The sequence below is a fragment of the Mustela erminea genome, chromosome 3, assembly GCF_009829155.1.
Source record: "Mustela erminea isolate mMusErm1 chromosome 3, mMusErm1.Pri, whole genome shotgun sequence".
Classification (NCBI taxonomy): Eukaryota; Metazoa; Chordata; class Mammalia; order Carnivora; family Mustelidae; genus Mustela; species Mustela erminea.
The window spans coordinates 94,757,303-94,779,244 of record NC_045616.1 but is presented as its reverse complement, the minus strand read 5'-3'; the positions used below and the strand labels follow the sequence as shown (position 1 = coordinate 94,779,244).

The 21,942-nt window shown below is 37.6% G+C and overlaps 1 protein-coding gene across 3 annotated transcripts in view; it reads right to left on the bottom strand.

Annotated features, from left to right (window-relative positions):
* Positions 1-21,942, bottom strand: part of FNIP1 (folliculin interacting protein 1) — a 145,968-nt gene that overhangs the window by 21,795 nt on the left and 102,231 nt on the right. For all 3 annotated transcript variants that reach the window (XM_032336815.1, XM_032336812.1, XM_032336814.1), the window contains 3 exons: positions 10,863-11,009; positions 9,818-9,987; positions 259-1,684 (listed from right to left, as the gene is read on the bottom strand). In XM_032336815.1, the coding sequence (XP_032192706.1) occupies positions 259-1,684; positions 9,818-9,987; positions 10,863-11,009 (1,743 nt within the window). The remainder of the gene's footprint in view (positions 1-258; positions 1,685-9,817; positions 9,988-10,862; positions 11,010-21,942) is intronic.

The window sequence follows — 21,942 nt, the reverse complement described above, 5'->3', positions numbered from 1 at the left end:
CTAAGCTACTTGAAAATTCCTCAACAGTAGGTATCTCCCACATACAAATATGCTTTTCTTTAACGACTTCACATAACCTTTCTGGGATAACTATGGGGCTTAGCCTTTAATCTTTCCCTAAAACCACATGGTAATAGAAGAAAATCTTTCCAGGACAATGATGTCTTGTTTTATACTACTTACGACCAACCTTCATCTAAATAGAAGAATGATACATATTTACATAGGGTCTATTATAGGTTAAAACTTTCTACTTACCCAGGAAAAGGTATCTCATCTTCTTCTGCCCAATCTTCTTGCTCTCCTCCATAGTAACTGCTTACTTGTCTAGTCATATCATGACCTGTATCTTCACTTTCACTATCCCCAAGAGCACTATCTGAACTTTCATTTCGTGGAATGTCCCATTCAGTTCCTGCAGCAATTTTTTTCTCTGAACTCTCTTTATCCCCATGGGGGACAAGAATGGAGAGTGTATCTCTTTGGTCCTGCTGAGGAAAGCAGGTTTTACATGAACCCTGGTGAACTGTTTCTACACATTTACAAAATTCACTCTTCTGTTTGCTACTTTTTGTACACAATCCTTTTGAAAATTCTAACATACAGCAGTGTTCTTTACTGTCTGTATTTGTTTTAACTGCAATAATGTCATCAATAGTCCTGGTTTCAATTGAATCATCATTAAAATATTCATCAAATAAGCTCATGCTTTCTGGATCTGAATGATTCCAACAGGGATGTTTGCAGGTCTCTCCAGAAACCATGTTTGGTATATCAGACTCGCCGGATTGGTCCTTAGTTATCTGTTTAGTTTCTTGATGCTCCTGATCAACAGCCCCTCCTTCTTCCTTCAGTGGTTTGGTGTGGTGCCTGGTAATCTGATCGACCACTGCCTGACTCCTGAGTTCAGTATCAGAGTCAGGGGACATAGAATCTCCAATCAAGAAGGTAACCTTTGTTTGTGATGCTTCACAAGAAAATGCAGCAGTCACAAGCTTATCTGGAGGTTTTTTTTCCACAACCATTCCTGTGGATCTCAACACTTTGCCTGTGTGATTACCTGAACCCAACAATTCCTCATTATGCCATGTTTCCTCTGCTGGCTCTATGCCTGATTTTGACAAGGCGCATTTGTCTACTGGAGCAGAGCCTGTGCAAACAACTGTCTCTAACTTAGTGTCAAGGCAAGTTCTTAATTTATCTCTGAACTGTTTAACATCAACAGCATTTTCTTCTTGGCAGTCAGAGGGAGAAATCATTCGACACTCATCTGAAATTCCTAGCAGCTCCTTCGAGCTGTTTTGAATATCTTCGCTCTCTTGTTGTGAAACATTCTCTATATTTTGCCCAAGGAACGGACGACTGCAATATTTACAGCTACAGTTAGGAGTCCTTGTCTCTTCTGGGTCTTTAACAAGCAAACTGCTTTTGTTTCTATGCACTGTGATAAGCACATACTCTGACTCTTCTATTTCACCTTTCTCCAAAGTGGTAGTAATTACTGTGCCTGGCATAACAATGGCTTCATCCTCTCCATTTTCTAAAAGATGGGTTTCTTGAAGTTCAGAGCATCTTATAAAATAAGTGAGAAAATAAAGCAGCCTCTGGACCATGTCTTGTCGTTTGCCAACCACCACAGTCCTCGCTAATCGTACAGGAGAACCAATAGCGCCATACAAGTCCCCTGCAATGGAAAAATCAGTTACTGGACATATCCTCTCCTCATATAACCAAGCAGGCTATTTCCAATGATCAAATACCTACTCTTACTGTATGAGAGCTAGTTTAGGTTGATTCTTAGTTCTTTAACAGGTAGTGACTATTCACGAGCATGAGATGAGATAAATGGTATTTACCGAAGAGGAAGGTGAATAGAGGGGTTTTCTGATTTCCTCTTTAAGCAGCTTCTCTGGTTCTGAAACCCAACCAAAGAGTCAACTGTGAAAGTCACACTGACCAAGAATAATCTCGGTGCCAGGCCTCATGCAGAGCTCTTCAATGGGAGAGAAGTACTACCTAAGAAACTATGAGCAAAAGGATTCTGTTACTGTACCTAATGCAGAAAAGAGAAAGCACAGTATCTACTGGAGGGCAGGGAGGAGAGAAAAGGGAGTAGAATGTGGAACAGAACTGGAGTAGTCATATCACACACTTAACCTTTCTTGATTAAATCACATCCCTGAACCTTAACTGTTGTTGCCTTACCCATGACCCCAAACTAGTTCCCATGTTTTTAAAAGCCCTTCTATTTCCCAGAGAAGTAGGTACTCAGAAAAGACCAGGAAGAACAAGAAAAGTGAGACCTATCCTAACCAAGAAGAAAAGAAAGGGCAACACATTTAGCCATGTGGTTCATTTTCACTTCTGTATCCATACCAGACGCCAACAGCCATTACATAAGAAAAAGGCGAAAGGAACCTAAGAGCCGTCGATGTAATTTCTCTATTTATGCTATAGCTCAAATTAGATGAAGGTGCCAAATTACACTTAAAAATAGAGAACACACTGGGCCGCCTGGGTGGCTCAGTGGGTTAAGTCTCTGCCTTCGGCTCAGGAGGGTCCTGAGATCGAGCCCCACATCGGGCTCTCTGCTCAACAGGGAGCCTACTTTTCCCTCTCTCTCTGCCTGCCTCTCTGCCTTCTTGTGATCTCTCTCTCTCCTTCTGTCAAATAAATAAATAAAATCTTTAAAAAAATAGAGAATACAAATTCATTAATTTAATTTAATTCAATTTTAGCAAGTTGTCTGTATATACACTTTAAAGCCTAACTCCTATGCTTTTTAAAGGAACAGACATAAATAGGTCTCAGATAAATATGTGCTATAGACAGTATTATGATAATTTTTCTCCTCTGATTAATGCACTGGCTCTAATGCCATCATGCCACTGTTTGAAACTACTCCTAAGTTTCTCAAGAATTACCAAATAAACTGAACTGCTTTGACATGACAACTGAGTATTTCCTGACCAGTTAAACTTTACTTTTCCAGGTTTATCTTCTTATAGTTACCTTTTCATCATTATTCGCACTAAGTCCCACTTAAAGCAGACTACTTAAACTGAACACCGAAGCAGCTCAGCACTCTTAACACCCTAGACATGCTTTGTGCTTGCCCTACTCTGTTTCTGTGCCAGTCCAAAGCTTCCCACCCAAGCACCCTCCCTTGTGCAAAAGTAAACTTCCCTAACTGAAATTTCACTGAACTTTGTTTCTCTTATAATTCCTCTTTGATTTATCATTACTGTCCTCATATTTATTACCTTCAGTAAAATAAAATGTCCACTTCTTTTTTTTTCCTGAAATTTTACTTATTTATTTGAGAGAGAGCATGCGTGCATGCATGTGCGGGGGAGAGGGGCAGAAGGAGAGGGAGAAGCAGATGCCCCACTGAGCAAGGAGCCCAAAGAGGGGCTCAATCCCAGGACCCCGAGATCATGACCTGAGCCAAAGGCAGACATATAACCTACTGAGCCCCTAAACTGTCCAGTTTTTTTTTTTAAGATTTTATTTATTTGAGACACAGAATGAGAGAGAGAGAATGAGAGAGAGAGAGAGAGAAAGAAGGGGGGAGGGTCAGAGAGAGAAGCAGACTTCCCACTGAGTAGGATGCCCGACCCAGGACTTGATCCTGGGACTCCAGGAACATGACCTGGGCCAAAGGCAGTCACTTAACTAACTGAGTCACCCAAACACCTTAAACTGTTCACTCCTTAAGGCCAAGAACTGCATTTCATCTTTATATGCTCCAATGCTGTTTGCATAGGGCCTTATATATGTTATGAACTAAATAAACGATTGTAGAATTGAAAATAAATTTCAAATGTCCAAATAAATAAAATATCACTGAATTACTTGATTTGAAAAAAACTAAATTAATATCCATACAACTGTATACTACCCAGCAAAATAAAGGCATTGATTATTACTACAAACAACACAGGCAAATCTCAAAATAATTATGTTGAATAAAAAAAGTCAGACCAAAAAAAAAAAAAAGTATGTACTGTATAATTCCATTTATATCTAGAAAATACAAACTAACCTATAATGATAGAAAACAAACCAGTAGCTGACTGTGTATAGGGAGGGGGTTGGAAGGTCAACAGGGAGAGTGGGAAGAATAGGAAGGAGGGGTTACAAAAGGGCATGAGGAAACTTTTGGAAGTGATGAGTGAGTTCATCATCTTGATTTTGGTGAGGGTTTCAGAGGTACTCATATTTTAACATAAATATCAATACTTACAAAAGTGTATATATATTTGTTTGGTATGTGTCAATTATTCCTCAATTAGAATAAAGTAAATGAGGCACAGAGAGAGGAAAGAAAGAGAAGGGGAGGGAAGTTACATGAATAAGTTACATGACAACCTGCCTGGCAGGCTCACTCATCAGCACAACCTAAGAGAGGTTTCTATCAAGTCATCAAAATGTTCTCATTGTACTCCTCCCTTATGACCTAATAGCAATAGAGTAAGAGCAAGAGCAACAGCAGTCATGTTTACCAGACACTGTTCTAAGTACTTCACAGGTACTCTCTAATTTAATTGTCTTCACTTTATGAAGTATGTACTATGTATTATTATCCTCAAATTATAAACAAAGAGACTGTGACTCACGTGTGGTCTGACTCATATCCTGCACTTTTAAGCACCATGATACAATGCCTTCCTAATGACTGTCAACTCATCAACTATCCCTTCTTACCCGGTTACCCATTTATTTAACAAGGCCTTGCACTAAGGGAAACATTTTCCAAAATTATTTAAAAAACAAGCAGAAGTGGAAAACAGAAACCTCAATGACTGCTTCTCAGTTCACCAAATTTATTCTAGCTATCATAGATAACATGATTAACTCTTTCTGAGCAAAGTACCTAACATAAAATACCCTAAAGAACCTGAGGTTATGAGTGAATCAGTCATGATCCCACTTCTCTAGCTCTCACTGCAGTTGTGTAGCTACAAGAAATTGATGTTAGACTTAAGATGGAGATCAGACAATTTAGCAGGCATGAAAAAGACAAGGAAAGAAGAAGTGCTTTAGAATGGAGGATGTGTTCCACCAAGATGGCAGAGCAGTACAGGAACTCCTTTTCAACCAGACCCCTGACTTTGCTAGAAATCTACCAAACCACTCTGAATACCCATGAAATCAGCCTAACATGTAAGATTAAACACATCTGGATCTCTACAGGGGCAGAGGATCTTCAGTCGAGAGGGTGCATCCTGCCTGGACTATGGATGATAGTTTTGGTTGTACATCCCCTCTACTCAACAAATGACTAGGAGGAGAAACTCCCAAAAAAGAAAGTCCGAGGGACAGTGGCCTCTCCTGGAGATCTAATAATATATATGATCTATTAATCTATATGATCTAAGCAAGATGTCAGAAATAGACTTCAGGGTAGCTTCAGGGTAGTTATAAAGACAATAGTCAGGCTGGAGAAAACTATTAATGGCAAAAAATAGATTTGCTAAGGGCAGAAATGAGAGTGGATCTGGCAGAAGTTAAAAATGCTATCAATGAGGGCGCCTGGGTGGCTCAGTGGGTTTAAGCCGCTGCCTTCGGCTCAGGTCATGATCTCAGGGTCCTGGGATCGAGTCCCACATCGGGCTCTCTGCTCAGCAGGGAGCCTGCTTCCCTCTCTCTCTCTCTCTGCCTGCCTCTCCATCTACTTGTGATTTCTCTCTGTCAAATAAATAAATAAAATCTTTAAAAAAAAAAATGCTATCAATGAGATACAATCTAATCTAGATACTCTAACAGGGTAAATGAGGCAGAAAAACGAATTAGTGATCTAGAAGACAAATTGAGAAGAGGAGGATCAGGAGAAGACCTGGAACAAATAGCTTACAATCCATGAAAACAGAATTAGAGAAATAAATGATGCCATGAAACATTCCAATGTCAGAATTACTGAGATCCCTGGCAGGGGGTGGGGGGAAATGGAGAGAGAGAGAGAGAGGACCAAGAGATATATCTGACCAAATTGTAGCTAAGAATGTCCCTAATATGGGGAATGAAACAAGCATTCATGTCCAGAGAGAACACCCCTGAAGATCAAGAGGAGCAGACCAATGCCCAGACGTGTAATAATAAAACTCGCAAATCTCAGAACCAAGGAAACCATTTTAAGAGCAGTTAGAGGGAAGAGATTCCTTACTACAGAGGAAGAAACATCAGAATAATGTCAGACCTGTCCACAAAAACCTTGCAAATCAGAAAGGGATGGCAAGACAAACTCAGTGTACAAAATGAGAAGAATATGTAGCCAAGAATTCCTTATCTGGCACGGCTATCATTCAGAAAGGATGGAGAGAGGAGTTTCCAGGACCAGCAAAGACTGAAAGAATATGGGACCACTAAGTCTGCCCTGAAAGAAACATTAAAGCGGGGGGAGGATTCTATAAAAGGAGAAAGTCCCCAAGAGAGATACAGAAAGAAATATACAGAGACGATCTACAGAAACAAGGACTTCACAGGCAACGTGGTAACAATAAAATCCTGTCTTTCAATAAGCACTCCCAACGTGAATGGCCTAAATGCTCCCATAAAATGGCACAGGGTTGTAGACTAGATAAAAAGACAGGACCCGTACATATGTGGTCTACAAGAGACTCATTTTGAACCTAAAGATACATCCAGACTGAAAGTGAAGGGATGGAAAACTATATCTTTCATGACAATGGAAAAGCCTCAAAAGAAAGCCAAGGTAGAAATTCTCGTATCAGACAAATTAGATTTTAAGCTAAAGACTTAGCTTTAAAGATACAGAAGGACATTGTATTATTCTTAAAGCGTTGGTCTAACAATTACAATTATCTATGCCCCTAACAGGGAAGCAGCCAACAACATAAGCCAACTGTTAATCACAATAAAGAGGCATATTGATAATACATTCATAGTAGGAGACCTCAACACTGCATTCTCAGCAATAAACAGATCATCTAAGCAGAAAATCAACAAAAAAACAAGAGCTTTGAATGACACACTGGACCAGATGGACCTCAAAGATATACACAGAACATTCCACCCTAAAACAACAGAATACTCATTCTTCTTGAGTGTGCATGGTGAACTTTCTTCAGAAAGACCACATACTGGGTCACAAGTCAGGTCTCAACCAACACCAAAAGATTGAGATTACTGCCTGCATATTCTCAGACCACAATTCTTTGAAACTGGAACTCAATCACAAGAAAAAGTATGGAACAAATTCAAACACTTGGAAGCTAAAGACCATCCTCCTCAAGAATGTTTAGGTCAATCGGGAAATCAAAGAACTTAAGCAATTCACGGGAACCAAAGAGAACGAAGACCCATCAATCCAAAGCCTACGGGATATGGCAAAGGCAGTCTTAAGGGGGAAATACATAGCATTCCAAACCTCACTCAAAAAAAAACCAGAAAAATCCTGAATACACAAATTATCTTTACACCTGGAAGATCTGGAGAATCAACAACAAATTAAACCTAACCCATGCACAAGAAGGAAAATAATTAAGATTAGAACAGAGATCAATGAATTAGAAATCAGAAATACAGTAGAACACATTAAGAAAACTAGAAGCTGGTTCTCTGAATTAATAAGATGGATAAACTACTGGCGAGATTTATTCAAAAGAAAAGAGAAAGGGCCCAAATTAATAAAATTATGAATGAAAGGGGAGAAGGCACAACTAACACCAAGGAAGTAAGTACAATGATCAGAAATTATTATGAATAGCTATATGACAATAAATTAAGCAACCTGGAAGAAATGAATGCATTCCTAGAAACCTATAAACTACCAAGACTGAAACAGGAAGAAACTGACAACCTGAATACACCCATAACCAGTAACGACATTGAAACACTGATCAAAACCTCCCAGAAAACAAGGAGTCCAGAGCCTCTTGGATTCCCTGGGGAATTCTACAAATATTCAAAGGAGAAATAATACCTATTCTCCTGAAGCTGTTTAAAAAATAGAAACAGATGGAAAACTTTCATACTCGCTCTATGAGGTGAGCTTTACCTTGATCCCCAAATCAGGCAAAGATCCCATCAAAAAGGAGAATTTCAAACCAATACCCCTGATGAATATGGATGCCAAAATTCTCAACAAGGTACTAGCTAACAGAATCCAAAAGTGCATTAAAAGGATTATCCAACACGACCAGGTGAGATTTATCCCTGGGATGCAAGGGTGGGTCAACATTCACAAATCAATCTATGGCGCAGAACATACAAATAAGAGAAGAGACAAGAACCACATGGTTCTCTCAACTGATGCAGAAAAAACATCTGACAAAATACAGCACCTTTTCCTGATTAAAACCTTAGAATATAGGGATTCAATTTCATAAAGTCCATTTATGAAAAACTCACAGTGACTATCATTCTCAGTGGGGAAAAGCTGGGAGCCCTTCCATTGAGATCAGGAGCACAAGAATGCCCACTCTTGCCATTACTGTTCAACATAGTACTAGAAGTACTAGTAGCAGCAATGAGACAACAAAAATAAATAAAAGGTATTCACAATGGCAAAGAAGAAGTAAAACTCTCTCTCTTCAGAGATGACATACTTTATGTGCAAAAACAAAAAGATTCCATCCCCAAATTACTAGAACTTATACAGCAATTAAGTAATGTGGCAGGATACAAAATCAAAGAACAGAAATCAGTTGCTTTCTTATACACTAACAATGTAACTGGAGAAAAAGAAATTACAGAATCAATTCCATTTACAATAGCACCAAAACCGTAAGATACCTTGAAATAAACCTAACCAAAGAGGTAAAGGTTCTATTTCTAGGAACTACAAAACACTCATGAAAGCTGAACAAGACACAAAAAGATGGAAAAACATTCCATGGTCATGGACTGAAAGAATAAACATTGTTAAAATGTCTATGCTACCCACAGCAAACTATACTTTATCTATACTATCTATACATACTATCTATACTTTATCCTATACCATCCAATCAAAATACCAACAGCATTTTTCAAAGTGATGGAACAAAGAATCCCAAAATCTGTATGGAACCAGAAAAGACCCCAAATAGCCATGGAAATGTTAATAAATAAGAACAATGCTGGGGGCATTGCTGCCTGATTTCCAGCTATATTACAAAGCCGTGATCACCAAGACAGCATGGTCCCGGCACAAAACCAGACACACAGACCAATAGAACAGAGAGTAGAGAGCCCAGAAATGGACCTTCAACTCTATGGTCAAATAATCTTCAACTAGGCAGGAAAAAATATCCAGTGGAAAAGACAGGCTCTTTAAAAAATGGTGCTGGGAAAACTGCATATATAAACAGAAGAATGAAGCTACATACAGAAGAATGAAACTCGACCACTTGCTTACACCATACACAAAGACCTGGGCAATGTAGTCCTTTCTGGTCAAGGGGACATTAAGAGAAGGAAGGGAAACATGGGGGGTGGGGAGTCAGATAAGGAGACAAAACTTGAGAGGCTACAGACTCCTGGAAACAACTGAGGGTTTTAAAAGGGTGAGGGTTGGGAGGGTGGGTGAGCCTGGTGATGGGGTATTAAAGAGGGAAGACTGCATAGAGCACTGAGTGTTATATACAAACAATGAATCATGGGACATTACATCAAAAACTAATGATGTACTGTATGGTGAGTATGATAACATAATAAAATAAAATAAAATTTAAAAATTAGGGAAAAAATAGAATGGGGGGAATAAAAAAGAACATCTTATTTCTTAATTTTTGTTTTTGCTATAAAATAACTCCAGACAGCTACACAAAAGTATAAGTGTTATGCATAATGTAAGGGTTTTCAGATTACATACCTAGTTGTGCCCAAAGTGGGTTATATGGATGAGTTTTTGCCAACATGTCCACACTCTGAGAGGAATGTTTTTCTAAAAATATTTTTATAGGTGGTTGTCCATTTGGCATGACCGTTGGAACCCAGGCAAGATGATTGGTCAGAACTGCAGTAATGAGTGCTGGCAAGAATCTGAAAACAAAATACATCCTATCAGACTCCAATCTGCTTTCATTAAACCTAATACAAAACGCAGCAACAGAATAAAGCAGAGACAGTACCTACTCTCATGTAGCCAAACAGCATAAAAAAAGGAGAGGAAAGAAGAAAAGACAGGCATATCACCTGGATGAAAATGAAAATGCAGTTTTTGGTTGGGTAGGAATTAAAAAAAAAAATCCTTAAAATAAAAACAGTATTCACACAGAGCTGTATCTGATCTTAATTACAAAGCAAAAAAATGCCATTTTACTTGAAAAACTGGTTTCTTTTCAGTGTTTAATCTGCAAAATTAATGAAGCAACAGGACTATACATTTCCAAATTACTGAATGGGAAAATGAAGTAAAGTATTAAGCAAACTTTGTCTATTTAAAAAGAATAAAACCTCTAAATTACTCATTTGGATTCTAGGAATTTGATGAACGGTTACAAGCAAATAGTATGATAAAATATCACATTAAATATGTATCACTGGAATCCTGGCACCACTTCTCTCTTTTTCTTTTTTTTACTTATTTTCTCTAGAATGAAACTGCGTAAGTGAATGCAATTCACCAAAAAATGGGAAGCCTCAGAGAGTTCTGTAAGTTGTCAGGAATTCTAATTTAACACATAATTAAAGACCTTTTTACTGTTTCTCATTCATTTCATTCATTTTACTGTTTTCTGTGGCTTTCATCCATATCCTATCTCTTATTTACATTTTTTAATTCTATTTTGGTTATTAATAGTAAGAACTAATTCCCAAAAAAGTTAATTACTTTGCTTTTGTAACTGGGTTTGATCAAAATCTAGATATCAAGTTAAAGTACATAATATCTAAGATATAAAGAGAGAAAGCCATACTGATTTTTGGAAGCATTTTCCATTAGAAAAGTGAATTCCTTCATGAAACGATGGCAAAGCTGGTTCTTTTCTGGAGTCCCCGACATCATTGTAAGCCAGACAGGCTCTCCAATTCGTGGCATTGTATAAAGATTACAAATTGTTGTTCTAAAAAGAGGAAAACACATTATGAAATTCATACTTCCTAGAATTACATACTCTTAAAGTTTATGTTACCAGTTTAAACCTCACAGGTGGATTATTAAAGCTTTCAAGAGGACACAATGAGTCATTCCTTCTTTGTCACCAGCATAGTACCACAGGAAATGTTCTGCACATGAACCCAAAATATGCTGGTTCTGGTGCTAGCTCTAGCCCCAACAACTGTGTGCCCTCGGATAAATTACTTCCCTATTTTAAGCATCAGTTTCCTCCACCTGTAAAATGAAAGCATAGGAGTGGATTAATTTCTAAAGCCCTTCCTTCTTCAACATCCTTAAGGTATATGCCATACTTAAATATAATGCAAATTATCAACAACCTACAAAAGAAAAATATTCTGAATTAGATAATAGCTTATCCATATACCCACTCAAAATAATAGTTGATCAGCAGCATTTTGTTGCCTATGTAGAGACTTTTCAGTAAAATTCTGAAGGACTTTCCTCAATCTCCTAAAGCTTTTCTTTGAATCAACACAAGAGAGCATTATTGTACAATTATGATGATGCTTTTCTGGCTGTCTCTAGCATTTACTGAGACAACAGCTAGTCCCATGACTTGCACTTTCTCCTTAAAGTTTCACAGATATCTCTAAGATACCATTTTCCTCCTATGTTAATACCTATTAAGTCAAGTCCTACACACTCACTATATTGGCAACTCCTACAAAGTTGAGGCTTAAGAAACTAGTTATCTCTTGGAAGATACAGAATGGTGCTGTACTTTCTACTTTCTGTAACAGTGCCATACAACAGAACTTTTGGCAGAGGTGGGAATGCTCTGTATCTATGCTATCCAAGACGGCAGCCACTAGCCACATAAGGTTACTGAACATGAAATGCGGTCAGTCTGATAAACTGAATTTTAAATTTAATTTTATTTTATTTAAATTAAATATCCACATGTGGTTAATGGCTACTATATTAGAAGTACAACTCTAGGAAGTTCTCTGAGATCTCTGCAAGCTCGAATACCTACTTCAACATAATTCTAGCATAACACCTAGAATCCAAAAAGAGGAAAGAATTCTCTTGCCTGTACAAGTTGTATTGAATCTTGACCTAGTATGAACACAACATAACTGATAAAAATGATAAACAAGGGTCATATTAATGAATTCTTGGTAGGGCATAATATCACGGCTGAGAACTTTAATATAAATGAATGACAAGAGTTAAAAGTATTTTATAGAGAAAAATATGATCCAAATATCAACTAGGAATATGTGAAAATGCTAAATGCTAAAGCCTATTAAGGATGTCTAGATAAGATGGAAAAGCAAACACCAGGGTTTACCTCCTTTCCATTCTGATGTCTCAAATGAACATCCATTTAAGATTTGAAAACAGATAAACTACTGTAATAAATAAAAATGGAGAGTAATCTTATTTAAAATTTAAATTACAGATTAATAAAATTATGCAACTCAAACATGAGAGGAATGTTAAGTGAAGTGTTAAGGTAGATGAACATACAGGTTTATAGTCCTCAAAGAAGGGGATGGATGAGTACATAAAGGAGCTAATCTGCTTCACTGACACAAGAGGCTCAGGACACACAAGTTAAGTTGAGGACAGGAGTTATTCAGGACTATAAAATGGGAGATTAATTCAAGGTCTGTAAATGGTTGGTGATCCCTTTCTATAACCTATTTTCCCAAAGAATGACTATAGACAGAAGAGCAGATGTAGCAACTGCCTAGTCCTGAGAAGAAACAGGGCCCAAACCCTTCCTGATATTTGAATCCTTCAAAATATATAAACATACACAGTAAGTCTTTGTGGCATTAAAATGTCATGGAAGAAGGGACAGCAATTAGGAGAAGAAAATGTCTTAAATATGCCCCTTCATGAAGTGATAATGAAAACAGGTTAAGAAACACTGCCCTAAAGTAAAGTTCTTCAGTTTGCCTAATGATAATCATGCACAGAACTCCCAACTTGTATTTTAGTACTTTGCTCTCAACTACAGATGGGCAGCCACAATATTGATACAAGGGAAAAGCCTCCAAGGAGAGAGGGACACAAACAGAAAAACGGAAACACACACACACACACTCACTCACTCACTCACTCACACAAAAGGACTCATAGAGGAAATAATAAATAATACATTCAGAAAAAGCGAAACATGAAAGAACATGTTTTTTACTAACAAAATAAACTCAAGAGAGAGAAGACAGAGGAAAATAGGTAAGAACATAGAAAATTTACCAAAACTGAAAGACAAGCTAGTGCTAGAGCTATACTGAAGCTTAATAACCAATGGGCAGGTATAAAGTCATGGCAGGAAATAAATATGCTCCAAGACTGATAAGTCAAGAAATAACTGCATTAAGTATATTGCTTAATAATGTGGAGGTAAATAACAGAATAGGTAACAGTTAAAAATAATGTTCTTGGGAGGGCACCTGGGTGCCTAAGTGGGTTGAGCCCCTGCCTTCAGCTCAGGTCATGATCCCAGGATCTTGGGCTGGAGCCCTGAATCGGGCTCTCTGCTCAGCAGGGAGCCTGCTTTCCTCTCTCTCTGCCTGTCTCACTGCCTACTTGTGATCTCTGTCAAATAAATAAATAAAATCTTAAAAAAAAAAATAATGTTCTTGGGAAGTAAGAATGAGGATGGGAGTGATAGGACAGAGTTCCATTTCTTCTTTATTACTAGATTTCTGGGCATGTTTTCTTTGTTTCTTAACCATGTAAATATACTTTATAATTACAAGAAACACTATATACATGAGTGAATGAGATGATCAATTTGTTCTCCATGAGTTTCTTAAGCATATTTGTGACTACTACAAGTCCATGTGTCATAGGTCAGAACCAGTTCACTAACATTAGTATAGTGGTCCACTGAAATCATTAGTTCTAGAGTTTTGGTGTTTAAGGCTATGTACTATGACCTCAGGGTATATCAAATGTACAGAGGGCAAAGAAATTAATAATGCAATAGTGCTTCTCATTATATACAACTCTATGTTGTCATCGGCAATCTAGATTTAATAGGGCTTTCTTCTCCCCTAATAATTATTCCCTAATTTTCAGTGGTAAGCATGAATTTTTAGTCATATGACCCTTTTTTTTTTTTCTGACTGACCCTAAAGAATGAAAGACTCCTTTAACTGGAAAGGAACTGTGGACCTGATTTAGTTTTCTTTGATATGCACAAAAGTCAGAGGGAGAATCCAAGAAACTCATCTTTGTGGCTCCAAACTAAACATGCTTCCTGTTTCTCTACATTTCATGGCTTCTGCATGCATGTGAATCATTTCCTTCCTCTTCTAAACTACCCCAAAATCATTAATCATCTGGTCCCAGATAAACACATACTTTGATAACTGTCTAATTGCTAACTTTTAATAACTTAATTTTAAAATTAAGTATGATGGATCCTCATTATTTGCAGTAATGTCCTATAAAGCTGAGGCAAACAAAGAAGCAGTGAGCAATGAAATACTGTTCCTAAGGAAAATACATGGTCAGATTCCTATCAAGTCTCTCATCAACATTTTTATCAGCCTTTCAATACATAACCCTTTTATAATGTGGATTTCTGTTTAAAGACACCTTATTAATTTACTACTGATTCATTAACACTGAATTCACAGTCAACAGCGCTATAACTTATGCCTGAAGGAAGCTCACATGTCTTGTCTCTGTAAAGCCCATCATTGTTTTCCTGCACTTTGGAACATTAGATAGCATTTCAGCAGTACACCAGGGGATGACTTTTAATAGCAAAATCACTAACCAACAGTGCAAAATGCCAGAGGGCAGAGGGCAAGACGGTGGAGGAGTAGGAGACCTAAATTTTGTCCAGTATCAGGAATTCAGATAGATAGTTCTCAAACCATTCTGAACATTTACAAATGCAACAGGTGACCAAAGAAAAGAATAGCAGCAATTTTATGAACACAAAAGCGACCATTTTCTGGAAGGTAGGATGTGCAACGCAACAGGAAATCAAAGAAAAGAATAGCAACAATTTTATAAACAGAAGAGTGACCATTTTCTGGAAGGTAGGATGTGCAGAGAAGTGACTCTGAAGTGATATTTGGGAAGACAGACTGCAGGAGAAGAGAGCCTTCATCAGCCGGATCCTAGCAAGTGATAGAGCAATGGAGCACAAAATTGGAACTTTTAGAAGTCTGCTCCCCTGAGGGAGGTCTCTCCCGTGGCTAAGCTAGGGAGTGAAACCCTCTCTGTGACAGTGTGGTCTCAAGACCCTCAGGTCAAAGAAAAATGAGGGGTGCCTGAGTGTGGAAGAGCTCCCAAGTATCAGAGAGGGAAAACCAACTGCAAAGCTGCAGCCAAGGAGAGGGCTGCCAGCTAGGGGTTGCCATAAACCATGATTTGTGGCACAGTTGGACCACTACTCATTGAGCAGGGACCCAACAAGCAGCAGATCCAGGAGATTCCCCTTCTTCGCCCTGGGAGGAGTGGCACGGGAGTGCACTGCAGGAATCTGCTGGGTTTGGAAACTCCAGACGGGGTTGTGTGCCAGGAAAAAAAATGCTCAGACACAGGCCAGGTGAGCAAGGAGTGTGGCTGGAGACCAGGGAGACAGGTATGATTGACTGGTTTTCTCTGAGAGCTGACAGAAGGGCCTAGGCCCCGAGTTTTCGGCTCCTCTGGGGCCAGAAATTGGGAGGCCGCCATCTTCATTCTCGTCCTCCAAAGCTGTACGGAAAGCTTCCAGGGAACAAAAGCTGCAAGAGCAAACCCGAACAGATTACTTAGCCTGTCCCCAGGAAATGGCAGTGCAATTCCGCCTGGGACAAAGACATTTGAGGATCAATGCAAGAGGTACCTCCCCCAGAAGATCAGCAAGAACATTCAGCCAAAAGAAAGTCTATCCAGTCAATGAGAACTGCAAAACTCCAGTGCTAGGGGAATACAGCGCATAGAATTCATGGTTTTTTTCCCCATGATTCATTTTTCAAAGTTAATTTTTAAATTTTTCTTTATTTTGTTCTTTTTCTATTTTCTTGAGTTGTTCAACCAACATCTTATCTTATAAATTCCTTTTTAAAAATCTTTTAATTTTAATTTTTACAGTCATAGTCTCTCCCTTCAGTGTATTTAACTGTGTGTGTGTGTGTGTATGAAAAACTTGTATATATTTTTCTTTCTTAAAGTTTTGGAATACAGTTTCTTCTAAATGACCAAAATAAACCCTGAATTCCTAAATCTTGTGTATGGCTTTGTTAGAGTCTCCTGCATGATAACATTCTCTCCTTTTTTTTTTTTTTTTTTTTTTTTAAATTTTTAAAAAGTTTTTCTTTCTTTCTCCAGCCAAGATCTTATCAATTTCTTTTTAAATATTTTTTAAATTTTCATCTTTAGGGTCATATTCCATCCTTTCATCATATTTACCCTTATTTTTATATGTATATAAATTTTTCTTTAAAATTTTATAACACAGTTTCTTCTAACAGAGCAAAATACACCCCAAATCTAGTGTGTAGCTCTGTTCTATTCACTGGCCTGATCATATTCTTTCTTTTTTTTTTTTCTTTTTCCCTTTCTTTTCCCCCAGGTTTCAGATCTCTCCTGATTTGTTTAGTGTACATTTTTCTGGGGCCATTGTTACCCTTTTAACATTTTGTTCTCTCATACATCTCTTCTTCTATGGATATGACAACAAAATGGAAAAACTCACCTCAGAAAAAAGAATAAGAGGTGGTACTGCCAGGAACCTAATCAATATGAACATTAGTAAGATGTTGGAACTAAAGTTCAAAATGACAATTATAAAGATACTAGCTGGGCCTGAAAAAAGAATAGACAATACTAAAGAATCCCTTTCAGGAAAAATAAAAGTAGTAAAATCTAACCAAGTCGAAATCAAAAAGGCTCTTAATGAGGTGCAATAAAAAATGGAGGCTCTAACTGCTAGGATAAATGAGGCAGAAGAGAGAATTAGTGATCTAGAAGACCAAATGATGGAGAATAAAGAAGCTGAGAAAAAGAGGATGAACAACTACTGCATCAGGAGGGGAGAATCTGAGAGATAAGTGATACCAGAAGACAAAATATTAGAATAATGGGATCCTAGAAGAAGAAGAGAGAAGGGGGCAGAAGGTATATTGGAGCAAATTATAGCAGAGAACTCCCCTAATTTGGGGAAGGAAACAGGCACCAAAATCCCCTCAAAATTATTAAAAATAGGTCAACCCTGTCATTTGATAGTAAAACTTAAAAGTCTCAGTGAAAAAGAGAAAATTCTGAAAGCAGCTCGGGACAAAAGGTCTGTAACCTATTAAAATAAAAACATTAGATTGGCAGCAGACCTATCCACAGAGACCTTGCAGCCCAGAAAGGACTGGCATGATATATTCCAGAGCACTAAATAAGAAAAATATGGGGCCAAGAATACTATATCCACCTAGGGTGTCAGTGGAAATAGAAAGATAGATAAAAAGCTCCCACGACAAAAAACCAAACCAAACCAAACCAAACCAAAACAAAACAACAACAAAAAAAAAAAACACACACACAAAGATAAAAGAATCTGTGAACACCAAACCAGCCCTAAGCAAATATTGGAAGAGGTCCACTAAAGCAAAGAGAGAGCCTAAAAGTAATATCAAATAGAATGGAACAGAGACAATAATAGTCTCAGTCACCTTACATGCAATACAATGGCATAAAATGTGCATCTTTCAATAGTTACCCTGAATGTAAATGGGCTAAATGCCCCCATCAAGGGCCCAGGGTATCAGAAAAATAAGACCCATCGATAATGCTATCTCTAAGAAACTCATTTTATAGCCAAAGACACCTTCAGATTTAAAGAGAGGGGGTGTAAAACAATTTACCATGCTAATAGACATCAAAAGAAAGCTGGGTTGGCAATCCTTAAAACAGACAAATTAGATTTTAAACCGAAGACTATAATAAGAGATTAAGAGATATCATACTTAAAGGGTCTATCCAGCAAGAAGATTTAATAATTTTAAATATTTATGCCCTAAACATAGCAGCAGCAATTATGTAAGCCAATTAATAACAAAATCAAGGAAACACATCAACAATAATTCAATGATAGTATGGGACTTTAACAATCCCCCTCACTGAAATGGACAGATCATCTAAGCAAAAGACCAAATAGAGTCTTTAAATGACACAATGGACCAGAAGGACATCACAGATACATTCAGAACATTCCATCCCAAAGCGACAGAGTACCCACTCCTCTCTAGTGCACAAGGAACATTCTCCAGAACAGATCACATCCTGGGTCACAAATCAGGTCTCAACTAGTACCAAAAGATTAGGATCATTCCCTGCATATTTTCTTTGAAAGAATTAGTAAGATTGATAAACCCCTGGCCAGACTTATCAAAAAGAAAAGACAAAGGACCCAAATTAATAAAATCATGAATGAAAGAGGAGAGATCACAACCAACACCAAAGAAATACAAACAATTTTAAGATCATATTATCGGCAACTACACACCAGCAAATTGGACAATTGGGAAGAAATGTATGCATTCCTAAAGACATATAAACTATCAAAACTGAACCAGGAAAAAAAAAAACCAGAACAGACCAATAAACAGTAAGGAAACTGAAGCATATTGTAATAAAAAATCTCCCAACAAGTAGGAGCCCAGGGCCAGAAGGCTTCCCAGGGGAATTCTACCAAACATTTAAAGAAGAATTAATACCTAGCCTCCTGAAACTATTCCAAAAGTAGAAATGGAAGGAAAACTTCCAAACTCATTTTATGAGGCCAGCATTACCTTGATCCCAAAAACAGAAAAAGAGAATCACAGACTAATATCCCTGATGAACATGGATACAAAAATTCTCACCAAAATACTAGCCAACAGGAGCAACAGTATATTAAAAGGATTATTCACCACGACCCAGTAGGATTTACTCCTGGGTTGCAAGGTTGGGTCAACATCCACAAATCAATGTGATACATTAATAAAAGAAAGAACAAGAACCAAATGATACTCTCAATAGATGCAGAAAAAGCATCTGACAAAGTACAGCATCTTTTCTTAATTACAACTCTTCACAGTGTAGGGACAGAGGGTACATACCTCAGTATTATGAAAGCAATGTATGAAAAACCCACAACGAATATCATTCTCAATGGGGAAAAGAGAGCTTTTCCCCTAAGATCAGGAACACAGCAGGGATGCCCACTATCCCCACTGCTATTCAATGTAGTACGAGAAGTCCTAGCCTCAGCAACCAGACAACAAGAACAAATAAAAGGCATCTGAATCAGCAAAGAAGTCGTCAAATGCTCACTCATTGCAGGTGATATAATACTTTACACGAGGAAAACCCAAATGACTCTACCCCCAAAACTGACAGAACTCATACAGGGATTCAGTAAAGTGTCAGGATATAAAATCAATGCACTGAAATCAGTTGCATTTCTATACACTAACTGAGACAGAGGAAGGAGAAATTAAAGAGTTGATCCCATTTACAACTGCACCCCAAACCACAAACACCTAGAAATAAACCTAACCAAAGAGGCAAAGAATCTGTACTCAGAAAACTATAGAATACTCATGAAAAGAAATTAAGACATAAAGAAATGGAAAACCGTTCCATGTTCATGGATTGCAAGAATAAATATTGTGAAAATGTCTGTGCTACCTAGAGCAATCTACACACTCATTGCAATCTCTATCAAAATATCATCAACTTTTCTCAACAAAATGGAACAAATAATCTTAACATTTCTATGTAACCAGAAAAGACCCTGAACAGCCAAAAGAATGTTGAAAAAGAAAACCAAAGCTGGTGACATCACAATTCTGGACTTTGAGCTCTATTACAAAGCTGTAATCATCAAGACAGAACAGTACTGGCCCAAAACCAGACACCTAGACAATGGAATAGAACAGAGTGCCCAGAAATGACCCTTAACTCTACGGTCAACTGATCTTCGACAAAGCAGGAAAGAACGCCCAATAGAAAAAAGACAGTCTCCTCAACAAATGGTATTGGGAAAACTGGACAACGGAAAAATGAAGCTGGACCATTTCCTTACACCACACACAAAAGTAGACTCAAAATGGATGAAAGACCTAAATATGAGACAGGAATCCATTAAAATCCTTGGGATGAACACAGGCAACAATCTCTCTGACTTTAGCCCCAGCCAAGTTCTTCCTAAAAACATCACCAAAGGCAGTGAAATCACACCCTGAAATCACACCCTGAAGTAAAGTCAGACATTTAACCCACTGAGCCACCCAGGCGCCCCTAATAAAGTATTTTTAAGATTACGTAAGAATGCTTAACTCACTTAAATAGTCTTTCATATCTGTATAGTAACTGAAGTAAAATAAACTAGTATAAAAGGAAAGGTACACAGTCACACATTTGCAATGATTTTATAACTCACACATACTGTAAATTCTAGGCAATATTAAAATTCTAAAGCTAGGCCATATAGATTACCTAATAACACGCCAATTAATTCATAGGTATTCTACAAGGAATGAATCTTCTGACAATATTTACTATGCTAGTAACCTCAGCTGGATCTATGATGACAATTTCCTCAGACCTCAAATAGGGACATTTGGCCTTTTTCCACAACATTTGTGACTGCAGAGAAGAAACTATCAATCCAATAACGCAAAGTAACATTTCCAAGTGCACGGGCAAGTACTGACTGCCTTGTAATACTGCAAAATGTGAAACTCAGAATACTGCAGAATTCTTTAAGGCATATAAGCAGAAAGAATTATTCAAACACATATTTGTAATAATTCCAGTCTAAAGTCAACTGAACAATACAAATAAAGTAACAAATTTAAAATATTATTAACAAAATGCCCAATCATTCATAGCACATTTCTTTTACTTTAAAGTTATACTATCCACTTGAGGAAAAGCAAAACTCTTAAGAATCTTTGGTTGAGGGGCGCCTGGGTGGCTCAGTGGGTTAAGCCGCTGCCTTCGGCTCAGGTCATGATCTCAGGGTCCTGGGATCGAGTCCCGCATTGGGCTCTCAGCTCAGCAGGGAGCCTGCTTCCTTCTCTCTCTCTCTCTCTGCCTGCCTCTCAGTGTACTTGTAATTTCTCTCTGTCAAATAAATAAATAAAAATCTTAAAAAAAAAAAAAAAGAATCTTTGGTTGAACTTTCAGGAAAACTACAGATTAAATTTAGAAATTGGAAAGATTAAAACTTTTCATACTTCTCAAAACCACTCATTTCCATGACAAAGGCATAGCGTATAGGTTTCTCAAAGAGAAATCACTCTAGAATTCTTTTTCTGGGTTATGCAGTTAAACTAAAACTTTCCAGCTATGTAAATACAGATGAACTAGGCTATAAGGGAATGTGTGAAGAGCAAAGCTGTCATAAACCATAAGAAATACATAAAAAACCACCGTATCCAGCTAATAATGTTTTAACTTAATATGGTATTAGGTTCAACATGTCTTAGTTCCAATGGAACATAAGAACTTTTCCCACTGCATATAATCTCTCTCAAGAATTTCTAAGCCCAGAAACTCATTATTTCAAAGTAAAATTATTCTGAAATGCTGACTCGGACATCCACTCTCAGGGCTATACAGCCGAAACTGCTGTACAATGCAGGATTGCAAGTATACCTAGCATTGCAGTAGTATAGGCTTGGCAATTTTTCTCCCTGAAAACAGTTTAAGCTAGTAATTCCCAAACAGACTGTGAAATAAAAATGCAAGGCTCTCTAGACCTCTAAGAGTTTGGGAAACAGTTTTCATTATGTTTGCCTGGTTATTAGCTCAGCACCATATTTTTGTTTGTAATCAGTGGTATTTAATATAATTTAACTTCCAAACAAAATCAATTTGAATTTTAACTAAATGGAAGTATTCCAATTCTATTTCAATTCAGTGTACTCTTACATAAA